Below are 19,266 nucleotides of genomic sequence, written 5' to 3' on the forward strand. Positions count from 1 at the left end.
CAGATTACCTTTCTCTTACGTAAAGAACGCAAATATGTTTGAAAACACTCTTGACTGTATTATACTGATGCACGTTTAGTGAAATAGTTGTCTCGAGGTGTGCATTTATGGAAAACATTTACAGCATTAAATAATAATAATAATAATAGAAAAAAATACTTTGAAAATGTCAAGTGGTGTAACATCAAGTAAAATGTATTAAAATACATTTATTGCACCTAAAATACAACATGAGTAAAATGTTGCATAGTGAGGATGTCTTCAAAAATAATGCCATAAATAGTTTTCATTTATCAGTTTACATCATATAAAGTCCAGGAAACATAAAAAGCTAAATCAATATTTTCTGTGACCGCCTTTGCCTTTAAAACAGCCCCAATTCTCGTACTTACACCTGGACAGTTTTTCTTGGTTGTTGGCATATATAATGTTCAAGCTTCTTGGAGAATTCATCACAGTTCTTCTATTTCAGCTGTCTCAAATGCTTCTGTCTCTTCTTGTAATCTCAGAATGACTCGATGTTCAGTGGGGGGCACTGTGGGGGTCATGCCATCTGTTGCAGGGCTCCCTGTTCTTCTATTCTAATATTTTCTATTTGCAAAAGAAATGTTTTGGAGTCTAATATTTATATTTCCTATTGACCCACTAAAGCTGAAGAAATAATGAATCATCTTAAGACAAATGCTTTTGTGAAACATCTTATGTGCCTAAACATTTTGCACCGGACTCGTTTATATATATATATATTACTAGTAGGAGTGGTGGTGACAGAGTGGGCTAAAGCACATAACTTGTAATCATAAGGTTGCTGGTTCGATCCCCACAGCCACCACCATTGTGTCCTTGAGCAAGACACTTAATCCAGGTTGCTCCGGGGGGATTGTCCCTGTAATAAGTGCATTGTAAGTCGCTTTGGATAAAAGCATCTTCCAAATGCATAAATGTAAATATATATACACATACAAATATGAATTTTCAAGTCAGGATTATCAATTAGTTTTTTACACCATTTGACCTAAACAAAACGTATATTTCATTTTCATTAAAATGTAAAAATATTACTTTTATTTGTTTGTTTTCTGTTAAACTTCAAATACAATCAGAAGAGTCTAAATGGGTCCTCGTTTGTTTGTTTTTGGCCACATAACAAGAACTGCTACCTGCATGGTGGTTACACCACCTGCCTTTTCTTTGGTGGACAAAGGTTTTAAATATTAATATTCGTTTTAAGCTAAAGTTTTTTTTCCTCAAGAATTTCATACTTTGACTTTTTTCATTTATGTAGATATTTATTTTTACTGTCTTCAGAGGGTTATGCCATCTTGACACAGTCGCCTTTGGCTAGCTCTGGGGACTAAATAACGGATAGTTCACCCCAAAATGAAAATTCTCTCATCATTTACTCACCCTCGTGATATCCCAGGTGTGTATGACTTACTTTCTTCACCAGAACACATTTGAAGGAAATTAGGAAAATATCTCAGTTTCACTTTAAAGACATTCATTTAACCGCTGGAGTCATGTGGATGACGTTTATGCGGACTGTCTGTGATTTTTGGAGCTTCAAAAGTCTGATCGCCATCCGCTTGCATTATAAGGACCTACTGAGCTGAGATATTAGAGAGAAAGTCATATACATATGGGATGAGTAAATGTTGAGAGGATTTCCATTTTGGGGTGAACTACCCCTTTAAATAAAAAAGGCATGATTTTCAATGACGCCTTTTATAATGAAGCTGTTCACTGGGGACATTATGACAATTATTGCATTACGGATATTACAATAAGATTTAATGTAAAGCTGCTTTGAAACAATGTGAATTGTGAAACATTACTGTTACGGACTGATCCGGAAAAAAGAACAAATAAATAAATGTCCCACATACAAGTAAAGCAAATGAGATCTTTGATCCTTCTTCATATCTTCAACAATCACTCCACAACGAAGCATCATAAAATAAAAAGCAATCAAAGTAATTTTAATATTAGACTGTTTATAACAAAAGGAGTAGCTCCCTTTAATAATAAAAGACTCTTCAGAGGTTTTCCTAATTGATTAGGCCTAAGCAAAATCATTATAAACCATATATATATATATATATATATATATATATATATATATATATATATATATACATACAGAAGCCTACTGTAGATTTAACAATAACAAACCTATTCCTGCACCTTTTGACCAATTCACTTCCATGCATTTTCCATTCACTTCTATGATTTTGAAAGATCATATTATAGATTACCCTCACAAAGTGCAATTTCCCAGGCCCTTGTTTTTCATTGGAAGCTGTGCGCCTTGGGACTGTCATAAACCTTCCTGAGGTATTCATAGGCTTTCAGGTGTTTTTGTCTAATATTTAACATGGGCCTTCATTTTATAAGTGGTCATAACCAGTGTGGCTTTCTTCTTTGCATTAAAGTTACACCCACTATATGTGAGTCATATGTTGTCTTATGATGTCATAAACTTCATATCTCCTCTTCATTCTGTAGCCATGACAATTACCATCCCCCAATCATAATTACTACAGTATCTGATTAGCTGGTACTATGCTGACTGTTTGTTTATATGCTGTAAATCTGAAGGTTTCCTAATGCTAGATAGTGTCACTGATTATACATTAAATATGTTTGAGGAATATTATCAAGAGGATCCAATTTTTATAATTATCTTCCCAATATTTTGGTTTTCCTCCATGTGTCGATGAGCCTTTTCAATATCCTCCATGTTGAATGTGCTGTCAATCACAGGGCACAGGGGTGAATCTGTTGACTTAAAGAGCGGCAAAACCTGCTCGGTGAAACTCCGGACGAGCTCTGCTTTATACTAGAAACAACAGTACAAAAGTAACCTTTAATACTTCAAATTGAACATTATTCTACATTATCAAAGGAATAGTTCATCCAAAATAGAAATTCGGCCATTATTTACTCACCCTAATGTCATTCCAAACCTGCATTCAAACTGGCATATTGTGTTTTGATGTCCGTGATGTCAAATCTGGTGTGACGCATCAATGCACCATTATTGAGTCTGAACGTGAATGAGACTTCAGAGCTTCATTTGAGGGAAAATTATAAGCAATTATTAATAACGAATTTAACTTTGTAAAAGCAACAGATACAAAATTATCGAATGATTTAAGAGACTTGGAATATAGTGCACAAGTTTTATGGAGCACTTTTATGGTGCTTTTGTAGCGTGGTCACTATAAACTCTTGTTGTACAGAAAAGAGCTGCATGAAGGTTCTTCAAAAATTCTTCTTGTTTTGTACAGATAAAGGGTTTGGAACATCAGTAGAATAAATAATGACACAATTTTCATTTTTGGATTTACTCAAGTATTTGTGTACAATACTTAATGTATGCATACTTAACATACTTTAATGCAAGTATGCGAGGGCTTGGCCAACGCATTGCCAACGTTCAGTTGGTTGATCGTGGCAGTAACAAACCTCAAGGGGGCGATAGAGTACCTTCCAAAGTTTGAGCCATTTAACTGGACCTGTTATTTAGGTAAGTTGCTATAAATATATTGACAGTTCGCACTAATGTCCGCAATAGCACCCCCTTGAGGACATTTTGAGAATGCGACACGCACTTGCGTCATGTTATGAATTGCTTTCTGAAACATTCTAGAAGCTTGCGTAGCTAGAAGCATTTGTGTCCGCTTACTTGCATAGAGTATTTCAGCCTTTGGATTTTGTCATAAAGTAAACCACTTTCATACTTGTAAACTTCTTGATCTCAGGAGAGTACAAAGAAGATGGCCTCTCTTCCTTAAAAGCTTGCCAAGCAAGTCTCCATCCACTGTTTTACCTCCCAAGGCGCCATAAAGCACCCATCGTCCATCTAATGCAAGGCTAGAAACATTCTTTTCCCAAGAAGATCCACCAATGCAGTCTAGAATTATGTCAGCTCCCCTGCCTACAGGAATACATCCAATTAAATGTTAAATTATTAATGCATTCAGTTCTGTTTTTAATGCAGTTAAATGAGATGTGTTAAACAAAAGCATACACTAAAACACAAAATGACCAACCTTCAGTGAATTGGAGTACTTTCTCAGAGAAATTATCTTCTTTATAATTTATTCCCAAAGCTGCTCCCAGTTGCTCAGTGAATTGTAATTTTTCAGGGCTCCCGGCAGTCACTATTGGAACAGCACGACCCAACCGAACCAGCTGAATGGCTGCCGTGCCGACTCCACTCGCTCCAGCGTGAATTAACACGGTCTCATTTGGCTTCACTTTGGCTGGAAAAGACCACGCAGAACATACTGTAGCAAAAACACATTACAAAACTTTATTTTTATGACTTTTATCAACTGTTGTCAAGGCGATTAGTGGATGTATGAAGTCAGTTACCTCATGTTTACACAGGTGTAGTTCATCACATTAACTATTAAATATTCTACATACTACACATTGTTTGAACTTAATATTGTACAAACAGTAAATACTGTTTGATAACCATGAGGTCTAAATAAATGGTAAATGCTCTGCACTTATATAGCACCTTTTTAACCTTAGCGGTATTCAAAGCGCTTTACACTGTGACTCATTCACCCATTCACACACACACATTCCTACACCAATGACGGCAGAGCTGCTATGCAAGGTGCTAGCCTGCCATTGGGAGCAATTTGGGGTTCAGTGTCTTGCCCAAAGACACTTCAGCATGTGGAGTCATGTGGGCCGGGTATCGAACCACCAACCTGCGATTAGTGGCTGACCCGCTCTACCAACTAAGCCACAGCCGACCTGTGGGTCACTGACAAATAAGGTTGTCCTGGTTGATAAAAATGTTAGATATAAAAAATAAAAAAATTGTTTAAAACACATGTCACTTATATTGTAATCTTTGTGTCAATGTTGGTTATACACATTTTTGATAAACATTTATTAAAGTCAAAAGAAGAAAAAAAAAAAAAAAGAAATCTTCTTTTAACTTTATATAGTATATGCCCAAAGCTCCTACCAACTGTAATGTAATGGTCTGTAATGCAGCTGGGAGGTACAGACGCAGACGTCAAGGCAAGGATCGGCAAAGCAAGAATGGCTTTCATACAGCTCAAAAAACATTTGGATCTCAAAAGAGCGGTCTTTGAAAACAAAGATTCGGCTGTTCAAAAAACACCATCAAAAGAATCCAGACATTTATGAACAGCTGCATTAGAAGGATCCTACAGATCCGGTGGCAATACCAGTCTCTGGGATAAAACCAGCCAACTTCCTGCAGACAAAGAAATTCAGAAGAGAAGATGGAGATGGATAGGGCACCAAACAACATCACTAAGCAGGCTTTGCAATGGAACCCCCAAGGAAAGCGAATAAAAGACCGTCCAAGAAACACCTGGCAACGTGACCTTGAGGCAGACATCACCAAGATGGGATACAACTGGAAAGAATGGCCCAGGACAGAAACCTCTGGCGATCTATTGTTGGCGGCTCTTACCCCGAAACGGGTGAGAGGGCATAAGAAGATGACCAACCAGCTATTATTTTAGGTGTGCCAGGTTATTTGGTTATTGTTAAAAAAAACAAACATACATTGCATTTACTAAAAAAATTAATAAAAAGGACATTTTTATAGTTGGTTACACCATCTGACTTTGATTTGGTGGTCAAAAGTTTTTCAAATATGAATCATATTTTAAATCCTACATTATATATTTCATATAGTACATTAGCTTTGTCTTAAGTGCTAAATACACCTGACGTTGGGCCTATGTCCCAGGTTCCCTCTCTATTTGACCCAGGATTTCCCATGCGTTTGTAATGACTGGATAACAATTATTAAAAATGTAACACATTTGGAACCCTGCTTCATACTTTACCTATGAAGTGCAGAAGTTGATAGGCAGTGAGCCAGGTCTCAGGTATTGCTGCGGCCTGATAAAGTGTGAGGTGGGATGGAACAGGCATGACGAGTTCTTCCGGAACAGCTACATATTCTGCATAGCCACCTCCACTGAGCAAAGCCATCACTTCACTTCCCAGCTTCCAGTTGCCCTTGACTCCAGGGCCGATGGCATCGATCACCCCGCTGGCCTCCAGACCCAAGATTTGACTCTCTCCATGCGCAGGCTGATAAAGACCTCTTTTCTGTTGCAGGAAATAAACCATTCATTGGGATGAAATAGTCCAGGATACAAACTTGTACAGCACTTGCGCATGGAGTTTACCTGTAGCAGGTCAGCCCTGTTTAAAGCAGTGGCAGTGACTTTGATGAGCAGCTGCGCATCTCTGAGTTCAGGCCGAGGAACATGTTTCAAAAAGAGTGCTCCTGTTTCATCAATGCATACTGCCAGCATTGGCTAAGTAAGACGGGAAAAAAAAAACAGTTGTTTAATTGTAAAACACTTCTGAAAAAAGTTTTACTCCCATTAAGACTATAATTAACGCTATACTTACTGTATCTTCTTCAGGCACTTGCATGATGTAATGACATTTGGTTGTGCTCTAGCAACAGTTTTCCTCTTTTTAGTTTAGTTTAGCACCCTGAGATTAAAAGAACAATACAAGAATACACAACGTTAAAGAAGAGGTTTGAAACGCAGATGGGCTTATTGAAATCTACCCAGGATCAAACATTAACTTTTCCATTAAGGGGCAATATCTGCCCCCTGTATTTGATTTTCAGGGGCATTTTATACCTTTAGAGGCATTTTTCCTTTTATGTCTAATACTTCAATTGAATTATATAACATACAGGGGGCCTGGGTAGCTCAGCAATTAAAGACGCTGTCTACCACACCTGGAGTCGAAAGTTCGAATCCAGGGCGTGCTGAGTGACCAATTGGCCCGGTTGCTATGGAGGGTAGAGTCACATGGGGTAACCTCCTCGTGGTTGCTATAATGTGGTTCGCACTCAGTGGGACGCTTGGATGCCGTGGAGAACAGCGTGAAGCCTCCACACGTGCTAGGTTTCCATGGTAACGCGCTCTACAAGCCACGTGATAAGATGCGCAGATTGACGGTCTCAGACGTGGAGGCAAATGAGATTCAAATGAGATTGCCAATAAAATTAACATAAAATCATACTTTATACAGTATTACATAAATATAATTAGATCTAAATAGGGGAATTAATTATGGGGGCAATTTTTTCCCCTATATTTTGAATTTAGGGGCATTTGTGTCACTTTCAGTGGCACTTTTGCCCTGAGCCCCCCTTAATTTCTCACCCTGAATCTACCTAACCTTATTTATAATGACATACATTTTTTACAGTATATTTTCAATTACAAGTAAATAAGTAAAAAATAAATAAATAAGTGATATTTTAAACAGGATACATAAAAGTGAAACTTCACATTACATCTCAATGTCAGTCCAATGCTAAAAAATGACCATATATATCACATATTGTATATATGTATAAAAGTATACACTTGGATTGTAGCTGATATTTAAGGTAATATAACCTTTAATTTTAGTATCTGCGCAATTTCAGCGCATTTATGATTCGCGCCAACATAAATAAAATTACACAAGTTGCTTTTGTGTTTAAAAACACAAATTATGACAACTTAATTCTTTTTTATAAATATATATTTTCTTGTCTGGATGCCTGCAGCTGCAACACATTTTGTTTATCCAAGAAACGTAATTAATCTTCAATCAATTTAAGAGCTAGCGGACATTCTCTGTGGTGTGCTGGCAAACTTTCGCATCGATTTGTCAAACATTTACACTTGGAGGAAAACGGCGACGAGACTTAAATTAGAACAAAATGTACCTGATTAATTTTTCTCCTTTAAATCGATGTTTGTTGTTACTTATGTTGAATGTAGTTAAACAGTGTGATCAGAGCAGATGGGATGTTTAAACTAATCGTAAACTGCACACACTCAAATCACGTTTGAGAATTTGAAGAGACCCTGTCCCGATACCCACACTTGCGGTCTTGGGCTTGGCCACTTGAGTACGCGTGCACGCGACAGGAAGTAAGTGTTCAAGACTGTCACGTGTCTAAAACATGCCAAAGCTCAGCGCACTAAATCCACACTAGTGCAAATAAGAGTATCACGTTGAATAAGTTCAACACCCCGCCTACCCGAGCTTATTTATTATTATTATTATTATTATTATTATAGTAGTATTATTATTTATATTTAATGTTTTTATTAATAGTTTAAACATAATTATACAAAATTCGTACAAACATATACAAACCCCGCCTACCCAAACGGTCAGTATATTTTCGCCATGATGACGTCAAGGGAAGCTTTTCAACATACGTTATTTATTATAATCAGATAAGAAAGCTATAAGGACTGTTTGTATTTGCTCTACTTGGGGCTCTTCGTGTGATCTTTTTTATGTGGTATAATGGCCCTCTAATGTTTACAATTGTACTTTTTTTTGTATTATTGTTTCTTTTATAAATTGTATTGTTGTTGTTGATATTATGTGCTGTATGTTTAATTTTTTTGTTGAAACTAATTAACTTTTACAATTATTTTCACGCAAAAAAAAATTATAAAAATATACTTAAATATTTCTACAGCATACTACACTTCCAACAACCAGCAGTGTATTAATAAATAAAAAAAAATATTTATTATTTTAAGTAGGCTATAACAGTCGCCACTACCAAAAACAGCTGAGTGAACAGTCTTCAGCTGAGTGTCTTCGTCTACTTGCACACTCGTGGCCAAACACCGGAAATAGGTAAGACAAGTGGGTAAGTAGGCAAGACCAAAACCGCAAGTGGGGTATTGGGACAGTGCCAGAAATAACATGTTCCTCCCTTCAATTTATTTATTTATTTTTTACTATGTCCATCAAGTTTCCACAAAAGCATTTGTAGTAATACTGTGGTAAATCATCACTGTCATACAAAAAGATGTACAAAACGACAAATGAAATGAATACATTTATTATTATATTTTCAAGTTAATAAAAAAGAATTAATACAAAATAAATTGTTATGTACAACTCTCCAAAGTAGATACACACTTTTCAGAAATGTACTAATAAACAGAAAATCTTTGCATTTGGAAATTCATTACTTTCAAGTAATTTTTGCTTCAGTGCAATACCAGCCCTGGTACCTTGGTATCGATACTATAATCAACAAATAAAAAGCCTCAGATTTTTTAAAAAGAACTGCATAATGTCTCACTGAGACAAATTATGCATTTTCCATTAAAACATTTCTGGATTCCATGATAATTATTTAATTAAATGTTATGATCAAATGGCGTTTAATCAAATTGATACATAAAGCTTAATTCATATATATATATATATATATAAAATTGTTTTATTTATATATATATTTTTTATATATAAAACAAATAAACAATTATATATATATATATATATATATATACACACTCACCTAAAGGATTATTAGGAACACCTGTTCAATTTCTCATTAATGCAATTATCTAATCAACCAATCACATGGCAGTTGCTTCAATGCATTTAGGGGTGTGGTCCTGGTCAAGACAATCTCCTGAACTCCAAACTGAATGTCAGAATGGGAAAGAAAGGTGATTTAAGCAATTTTGAGCGTGGCATGGTTGTTGGTGCCAGACGGGCCGGTCTGAGTATTTCACAATCTGCTCAGTTACTGGGATTTTCACGCACAACCATTTCTAGGGTTTGCAAAGAATGGTGTGAAAAGGGAAAAACATCCAGTATGCGGCAGTCCTGTGGGCTGAAAATGCCTTGTTGATGCTAGAGGTCAGAGGAGAATGGGCCGACTGATTCAAGCTGATAGAAGAGCAACTTTGCCTGAAATAACCACTCGTTACAACCGAGGTATGCAGCAAAGCATTTGTGAAGCCACAACACGCACAACCTTGAGGCGGATGGGCTACAACAGCAGAAGACCCCACCGGGTACCACTCATCTCCACTACAAATAGGAAAAAGAGGCTACAATTTGCAAGAGCTCACCAAAATTGGACAGTTGAAGACTGGAAAAATGTTGCCTGGTCTGATGAGTCTCGATTTCTGTTGAGACATTCAGATGGTAGAGTCAGAATTTGGCGTAAACAGAATGAGAACATGGATCCATCATGCCTTGTTACCACTGTGCAGGCTGGTGGTGGTGGTGTAATGGTGTGGGGGATGTTTTCTTGGCACACTTTAGGCCCCTTAGTGCCAATTGGGCATCGTTTAAATGCCACGGCCTACCTGAGCATTGTTTCTGACCATGTCCATCCCTTTATGGCCACCATGTACCTATCCTCTGATGGCTACTTCCAGCAGGATAATGCACCATGTCACAAAGCTCGAATCATTTCAAATTGGTTTCTTGAACATGACAATGAGTTCACTGTACTAAAATGGCCCCCACAGTCACCAGATCTCAACCCAATAGAGCATCTTTGGGATGTGGTGGAACGGGAGCTTCGTGCCCTGGATGTGCATCCCACAAATCTCCATCAACTGCAAGATGCTATCCTATCAATATGGGCCAACATTTGTAAAGAATGCTTTCAGCACCTTGTTCAATCAATGCCACGTAGAATTAAGGCAGTTCTGAAGGTGAAAGGGGGTCAAACACAGTATTAGTATGGTGTTCCTAATAATCCTTTAGGTGAGTGTGTGTATATATATATATATATATATATATATATATATATATATATATATATATATATATATATCATTGGTCAAATAAAATGCTGCACAACAGAGCTGGACAGTATTAATGAAAATAAAAATAGTTTACCTGTGGCACATGGCTGCTATGGCTGAATCACAATGCTGCTAATACACTTTCGTTTCTGTTATTTCTTATACATGATGATAATAAAATGATACAACCATTTAATATTATACAATTGTTATTATGAGTATTATTGATACTTTTTGAATATAAAATTTTTATACAGCAGTTATATTTTTCTGTCGATAATTTCACGCAGAGCATTCATTTTAGCGGGACTTTTATTTTGACAGTCATTTGAGTGCTTCCTATTTTTGACGGGTTAGTTATATCAAGCTTCCCATTAATATTGGGATACTCCATCACAACTCTCGAGCTGATATCTCTGAGCTGCACCAGAGTTAATTTATGTGTTAACAGCTGAATATACTCTAAACACACTGCATGAAAATTAAGCAACATTAATGTGTGTGCGCGTGAAGCAGAGGACAGAACAGAGCGGCACCTCTCGTTCACTATGTAGGGGGCAGCGCACGAGACTGTATATTGTTTACTTAAAGTACATCCTTCTGCTGTCTAATGATTGCAATTGGCCATATCCAGATCTATTTGTCATTGATTTTATCTAATCATTTTGCTAATGACAGCATACTGTAATATGGTATCTAAATTAGCAACAAGACAATATCATGCAGTATTAATTTATTTTTTGGTATCAAGTAACATTTGAGTTTTCTCATTTGGGTCTCTTGAGACACAATGTATTTAGGAAATATTTCCTGTTGGCTTCCTAAAACAGTAGTGAAGTATCAATGTTAATTGTTTCTGTGTTATTAAGGTGCATTCAGTCATTTTTTTGAATACATTGTATTGGACTAATGGTCCGACACCTAGTGGTGTGGATGCAGCATCATTCAAATGCAATAGTTTTTAGTTACCGACGCCATCGTAGAAATTCTCTATTTGTAGTCAGCCAGGATAATTAATCCCAGCATGTCCAATAACAGGGCTGTTACTGAGAGTAAGCGATTAGTATTCAGTTTGTCATGCAGGGCTGGACTGGTAATCTGGTATACCGGGAATTTTTCCGGTGGGCCGACACACTTTGGGGCCAATTAGGGGCGGGCTGGCCATTGGGGGAACAGAGCAGGCCGGTATATCACCCCCCCCAATGTTTGGGCCAGTTGCCATGTAAAATCTCAGGCCGATTTCTATTCCCAGTCCAGCCCTGTTGTCATGTGACCTTAACATGGCAGCCCCTACGAGGGGACCCTTTCCATGTTCATGATATGACTAGAGTCTTCTCATTTGTGTGCTCATTATTTTATTAATGTTTCAAAATTATTATTTATTTGGAAGTAAAATCAATTAAATGAGGAAAATATTATGGAGGGTTCCTTTAAAAACTAAATTGGTCTTTGGGTCTTTCAGACCACAAACAACCATTTTTATGCAATGCAGTTCACTGTAATATAGGTTTAATTTTTTTTAAATAAAAGATATGATGAACTGAAGAGCAGAACGTTACAGCTCTACCCTGTTATAACCAACACAATAGAGGTCATGTGACTGGGTGGCTTTGAAATTTAATGCCCTGAAACCGGACAGAACTAAATACAGTTTTTATGTACAAGTGTCATAGCAGCGGATTCTTAGACTATAGGCTCTGCGAGATGAGAAACCATTGCAGTAGTTTGAGGTACAGTAAATTTACATTTATTATGAATATACACAGTATCCATATTTATGTGGATATGTTTGTTAAATAAATTAGCCTTGAAACATACACTGGGGTCAAGAACATTGAGACCACTAGTAAAAATGCACCTTTTCTGCCTTCTTTCCTAATTAAGTACTTTTTTCCATAACAAACTACACTGAATTTTTTTTTTTTTGGATTTACTTAAAATATATGTAGTACTTTTGCATCATGCTTTTAAAGAAAATTCATCTTATAGCCATTTTGTCGGCACAACTAGAAAACCTTTGTTAGATATACACAAATGTATCAGTTCATTGAACTTCCTTTACTTGAAAAGGTATCAAGTAAATAAGATAAGACTGAACAACCAACAGCAAGTTGTTTCAAAGGAGGGGCGGCGCCAGGAGTTTTTCATAGGGGTGGTCGGGCAGGGGCTAGCGATCAGTTTGTGGTGGCACAGACATTTTTGGGCAGTTTATGTTAAGTCTTGCACTCAAAAACGGCAATTGCGAATGGGGAGGCCAGGCTTTAGTTCATGGTGGCCACGGCCACCCCCTAGATCCGCCACTGTTTCAAAAGTAACATTTACATCATTGTTTCTTAATTTAACGGACTTTAAAGAAACGAATGACTAAGGCCAGTAATTAAACTTGAGTCCCCAAAGATGTGCATGTAAAGCTGCACTTTAGCAATGCACATTCACATGCACAAGGAAAAAACAGGATCCCACTTCACCAAAGGGAACAGCAATCACCCTAATGGTGACTTAACACAAAACAGCCATTTACAGTCAAACAACATCAGTAATACTACAGAGCAAAAACATCTATGAGTTCTTAACAACTAATTACATGCCCACATAAGTTCTTGAAGACCAAACAAACATGCTTAAATTAAGTACAAGGGCTAATGGATTTCCACACAACCTCAGTTCTGTACTTGATCCTGAGTTAGTCCTACTTAAAACCTTAATTTTAGGGATTTTTAAGCCAAAGACATTCAAGGAACTCACACTTATTCATTAAATGTATATATTACTCTTAAGTTCACCTTAAAATGTATATTTTGTAAGTTATGGTTGTGGAGCAAACTCATGTTCCAACATTTTCCAAAATCCTACAACTTCGTTAACATCCAAGACTTTAATAGTGTTTTCAGAGTTTTGGACCCCATTGTACAGGTCTAATTTCGAAAATAAAGAAGCCTTGAAATATATCTGTATCTGTGTTTCATTTCTTTTATTGGTTTAAAAGGTAACTTCTCAACATGACAACACAGTCAAACATTAAGAGACCCAAGTCGTTTCTTCATATGGACGTAAGACAAATGAACCACAGAGAGGACGTCCATCTTCAGTGGAAATTACGCAACATCAGCGCCAAATACAGACTCAACCTCAGACTGCTGGAGCATGAGCGAGAGTTAGTGTTAAAGGAACACAAAAGACTTCAGCATTTAAGAGTTTGTGAACCGCATGCAACAATAAGCAACACCATGAGGGCCATATCAGAGGTCAGGATGTCGAACAATGCACACGAGACGCGGTTTTCAAAATCTGCTCCAACTTTCAGAGCCCTATCTTCAGCGAAAACCTTTGAAGACGAAACAGACCAGAGGTTTGCTAAATCGGCAATATTGTTTGGCAAGCAAGATGACTCGTTTCTATCTATAGAGACATTTAAAGCATCCAAAAGTGATCAGCTTTCCATTCTGCAACTGAAAGATCTGGCGCTGATTGACAGCATCTCTCAAAAAGAGCTCATGTATCAGGAAGCGTATTACCGCTGGTATAAAGAAAGACTCAAGCAACTCCAGAGAGAGAAACTACGACAGAAAATACAGAGTTTCTTTGAGACTATAGAACATATTTGACAACATTGCGTCACCATTTTGACCTCTCTCAACTATGAGCCAAGGATATTATTTCTATTATGGTATTAATTTAGTCACGCTCTTTAAACAATGCTGCCCATCCTTCTCATTGTCAGTAGGGCGGTGTGCGCAGGAGACTCCAGAAGCAGCGACTGGTTTTTCTTCCATTGTGGAGATTCTGGAAGTGTTTCATCTATAAGCATAAAAGTAAATAAACACAAATTAAAAAGTTATTTCAATTTGCTGTTCAAATTTCCAGTCATAACTCTCTCACACCAACAATGTCAATGTTTTGTGAGAATATTTTGCTTGAAATGTGTGTGTGGGGGGGGGGGTTGTCCCCTTTTCTCCCCAATTTGGAATGCCCTACGCCACCACGAGGACTTGGAGTCGCCTCAATCCGGGTGGTGGAGGATCGTCAACCCACGCATCTTATCACATGGCTTGTTGAGCGTGTTAACGTAGCGCGTGTGGACGCTATTCTCTGCAGCATCCATGCACCCCACCGAGAGCGAGAACCACATTATAGCGGTTACCAAATGTGACTCTACCCTCCCTAGCAACCGGGCCAATTGGTTGCATAGGAAGCCTGACTGGAGTCACTCAGCACACCCTGGATTCGAACTCACAACTCCAGGGGTGTTAGTCAGCATCTTGCTGAGCTACACAGGCCCCCCAATCTATTACAGTTTTTAATCCAATTAATTGCATATCAATATTTAAAGGCCCCAAATAAACATAATTCAACATAGTTATCTAAATAATGAAATATACATATATAATAAATATAATAATTAATATAATTCAAAAGACATTAGATTGTCGTGGCAGAGGAGTAAAACATTGACTGGACTATTGGATAGCAGCTAGTAAAATGTTGTTTTTCACTAGTGGAATTATTCTACATTATTTTCAGATTTCTTCCATGTTATTGTAACTGGTATAAAAGTGCCTGAAATACCAAATCTAACATGTTGAAATAAATGTATAGATATTAAACATTAGCATGTGCAGACATAATTCAATCGTTGAGATCAAGAATGGATGTTTGTACTAGTAACAATGTAATCATTAATTTAATTTATATATAAATATATATATATTTTTTTGCATTTATACTAGTAAGAAGTACTGATATGGTGTCTGTATTTGTAAGAAATGAATTAGAGATATCTGTAATTGCATTTTGAACAGGAGTGAATGACAGATCATTTTGCAATTCTGCTAGTTAACATATAGTTAAGAGATGTCAATAATTAGATTTTTTTATTAGTTGAAATTAGAATGGGTATTTTCATGAGTAATATCATTTTTGATATCAAGAATTAATGTTTTTTTTTTTTACTAGAGCAAACCTAAATAATGATATCATAAATTAGCATTTTCACTAGTTGTAATTCAATTGTTGAAGTCAGGAATGGATAATTGTACAGTAACAATACAATTATTGATATTAAAATGATTATTAGCATATTTGTTTCATACATTATTTTAGATGGTAAATGGTCTGCACTTATATAGCGCTTTTTGTAACCTTAGAGGTTACCAAAGCGCTTTACACGGTGTCCCATTCACCCAAATACACACACATTCACACTCATACACCAATGATGGCAGAGCTGCCATGCAAGGCGCTACCCTGCCATTGGGAGCAATTTGGGGTGCAGTGTCTTGCCCAAGGACACTTCGACATGGAGTCGTGTGGGCCGGGAATCGAACCGCCAACCCTGCGATTAGCAGCCGACCCACTCTACCACCTGAGCCACAGCCGCCACGAACAATGCTTCCAAATGAACAATGGTGCGTTCAGATTGATATATAATGAATCGCACTGTCTAAATGTGTTAAATCAACAGCGTTCATTTTTAAACGTGTCCAAATACTTTTTGGGGCCACTGTTCCTGTGATAAGCCGTACCTTCACTCTCAATGTGAACACGTGTAGGCAGACAGCGTGTGAGATCTTCATACTCCAGTGTGCACAGAACAGCCACAGGTGTCTCGCCTTGAGCTTTACACATTAGCACTAGAATATTACACAACTGATTGCTCTCCATCACCTCCACTGAACCAATGAGCTCCTGTTGAAAAGATAAGACACCTCTGAAACTGAGTTTGTGAGACCATTATGAGAAGTCTTAATGGAGCATGCAAACATTTGAAGCAATAAAAACAGGTAGAAATGGAGGAAACACAGGCTGAACCTTGATGAGCGTGATCTGCTGTCTGCGACCAGCTAAAGCGTTGAGGTTTTGGCTGACAGTTTGCAGGAAACCTTTAAGGTCCTTCTGCAAGTTCTGTTTGGCAAAACTCTCGAGTGGGAAGGACCGGGGGATGTTATGACGAGAGATCTGCACGGTGCGCATTAGGTCCAGCTCCATATTATACGTGTCCAAGTACACACCATCAAAGGCCGTGTGAAAAGACACGCACACACTTTTCCCTTCTTTACACTCCACCAAATCATAGCCACCTATGAAAGATAGAACAACTGATCAGGCCTAACATGTTATGCTGAGACTATCTTGATAACTCTAGCTAAGAGTTCAATAACACCAATGAAATCTGCTATATATAAATACCAGTTAAGTGATGGGCACGCTGAAGGTCTTTTAACTGCATTCGCCAAGCAGTTAACAAGGACTGTTGTAGTTCTACAAAGCCGGCAGCATCAACATCATCATCTAAAGGGAGATCTTTGTTGATTTTATCTTTTAGGATCTGAAATACAGTGAAAAAGTGAAAATCACGATTATAAAGATACAAAGGAATAAAGAAATGAGCTGCGGCCCCCCCCCGACATAGCTCTGGTCTCCGTGAATACAATCAGAGACAATGGTAACTTTAGCTGCATTAGCCATGGATTCAGCTCACAAAATATAAAGTGCGATACTTACATTTATGCATTTGGCAGACACTTTTATCCAAAGCAACTTACAGAGCCCTTATTACAGGGACAATCCCCCCCGGAGCAACCTGGAGTTAAGTGCCTTGCTCAAGGACCCAATGGTGGTGGCTGTGGGGATCGAACCAGCAACCTTCTGATTAACAGTTGTGTGCATTAGGCAAGGCAAGGCAAGGCATTAGCCCACTAATCCACCACCACTCCATACTTACATCTTCAGGATATAAAGCTGGAACACGAACAGTTGGTACTGAACCATGCTTGGTAAAATCCTGCTTTATATTGACATTCAATCACAAAGCAGTCTGGTGTAAAATACACACATTTTTGTATGTTTTGGGGCACATTTCCTTCAAAAACAAAACTTGTCCACTACGTCTTCATTGGCTCTGATGCCGGGAGTACATGAAGACTCTTTATGTTCACTTTTACAGCCAACAACAGAACACTTATGAAGCTGAGACATTATTCTTCTCACTGTATCTGCTCCAGCATGGGAAAAAATGGCAGACTGTGTGTAGATCACTCAGGGGAGGATCTATCATAATAGGGTGGAGTCCGTCACCAGTTGTGGGCGTGGCCTGCTCTAACATGAAACGAAAACCGTTCATTTTGACACATTGTTTTTGATAAATACAAATATAAGAAAGAGTGGGTGGACTTTTAACATTGTAGAGTGGTTGTGCACACACACTGCCGACTCACATGCATGTACAAACACCATGTAAAACTGAATATTGCATAACAGGTCCCCTTTAAAATAAATGTTAACCATGCTTGTGTGCGCAAAACATGAAGTATTTAGAGGCTAAATGTAACAAAGACTATGTGGTTGAAGCTGTGGATCTTCTCACCTTGATGGTGTGTGTCTGTTGTTTAAGTTGATCTCTTTTGGCTCGGAGGGTCATAGCTGTGACTTTAAGCATCTGTAACCTCTCAGACTGATGCGGGTCAGGTTGCATCATGCCACTTCTTTCTAAAGCCATCAAATGACTCAGAACACCTTACAGGAGATATATAAACAAAATGTAACAGGGTTTAATAGAAATGCAGTGTATGTGAAAAATACCTACCAGTCGTTTGTTGGAACACACTTACTGTATTCACTCTTTATTGCTGCCAATTTTCAAATGATAGAACAATGGTAAAATCATCAAAATTATGAAATAATGCACATGGGTGTATGGAAATTAATAAAGTCAGGCCGTTAGATATTGTTTAAAATAAGTGTTTGGTTTTGTTTTCACATCCCAAATTTGTGCACATCTAAATTTAGCTGTTGTTAAATTGTATTATGCATTTCACCATTTATATTGGCCATATTGCTCTCTAAATATCGGCATCGGCCATTGAAAAACCTGTAGCGATCGATAAGAAATTATGCATAATAACAATATACACACATAATCTGAGATTACTGTTTTGGACACTTCTACGTTAACAATAACTATATTTCAGTTTTGTAACAAAATATTTTACAGACGGATTCTACTTGCATCAAAATGTTATAATATTATGAGAGACCTTTTGACTCGCTTTGAGAATTAAAACAAAAGTGACACTCAATCTGTTTCCAAAATATGTTATCATTACCCATCGATATAGTAACAGACTCACTCCCATAAACTTACCTTGTTCCCTGGGTTCTATTTGGTTCTCCATCGCTCTTTGACTTTCAAACGTGTATTTTCAAAAATGCGAGTTACTTTGTTTCTTCCTAAATTTAAACGCTTCAAAAAAGTGGCGCGCTACTTAATCATACACGGAAGCTCAAAACCAAAACAAACCGCTCTTGCGCATCAACACTGCGCGCTTTTTGCGCAGCCCGATAATCTGAGGCGGTTCTAGAGGAGGGGCCCGGGGGAGCCCGATGCTGGTCTGATAAAACAATTGTAAACAACGGAGAACGTAGCAACTAGCGAAAATTCAGTGAAGACAGCCCCTTACAAATTTGAGTTGAATGCTTTACTATCACCCCACACTGTGTGAGGATGTACATTATTTGAGATATAAGTGTTGAGCCGAGTTTGACTAACGCGCTAAAGCTAGCGTCGGCGTCAACACATTGCATGCACTTGAAACGTCACTTCCGTCAGCTGTGAAACGGCGAATGCTTCTGCATAGTAAAAAACGCGTTCAAAGGC

At 37.7% G+C, this 19,266-nt stretch overlaps 2 protein-coding genes across 2 annotated transcripts; both read right to left on the bottom strand.

Moving 5' to 3' along the window:
* Positions 1-2,148: 2,148 nt before the first annotated feature.
* tp53i3 (tumor protein p53 inducible protein 3) lies at positions 2,149-7,943 on the bottom strand. The gene is made up of 7 exons (XM_052154181.1): positions 7,757-7,943; positions 6,430-6,516; positions 6,201-6,332; positions 5,853-6,120; positions 4,056-4,268; positions 3,744-3,940; positions 2,149-2,839 (listed from the first exon to the last, which is right to left on the bottom strand). The coding sequence occupies exons 2-7, from the start codon at positions 6,451-6,453 to the stop codon at positions 2,657-2,659; spliced, it is 1,017 nt and encodes a 338-aa protein (XP_052010141.1). The 5' UTR covers positions 6,454-6,516; positions 7,757-7,943; the 3' UTR covers positions 2,149-2,656.
* A 6,319-nt stretch (positions 7,944-14,262) lies between these two features.
* Positions 14,263-19,266, bottom strand: LOC127662487 (centromere protein O-like). The gene is made up of 6 exons (XM_052153676.1): positions 18,754-19,266; positions 17,977-18,125; positions 16,800-16,938; positions 16,422-16,690; positions 16,136-16,298; positions 14,263-14,411 (listed from the first exon to the last, which is right to left on the bottom strand). The coding sequence occupies exons 1-6, from the start codon at positions 18,782-18,784 to the stop codon at positions 14,302-14,304; spliced, it is 861 nt and encodes a 286-aa protein (XP_052009636.1). The 5' UTR covers positions 18,785-19,266; the 3' UTR covers positions 14,263-14,301.

Source organism: Xyrauchen texanus, chromosome 22 (genome assembly GCF_025860055.1).
Source record: "Xyrauchen texanus isolate HMW12.3.18 chromosome 22, RBS_HiC_50CHRs, whole genome shotgun sequence".
Classification (NCBI taxonomy): domain Eukaryota; kingdom Metazoa; phylum Chordata; class Actinopteri; order Cypriniformes; family Catostomidae; genus Xyrauchen; species Xyrauchen texanus.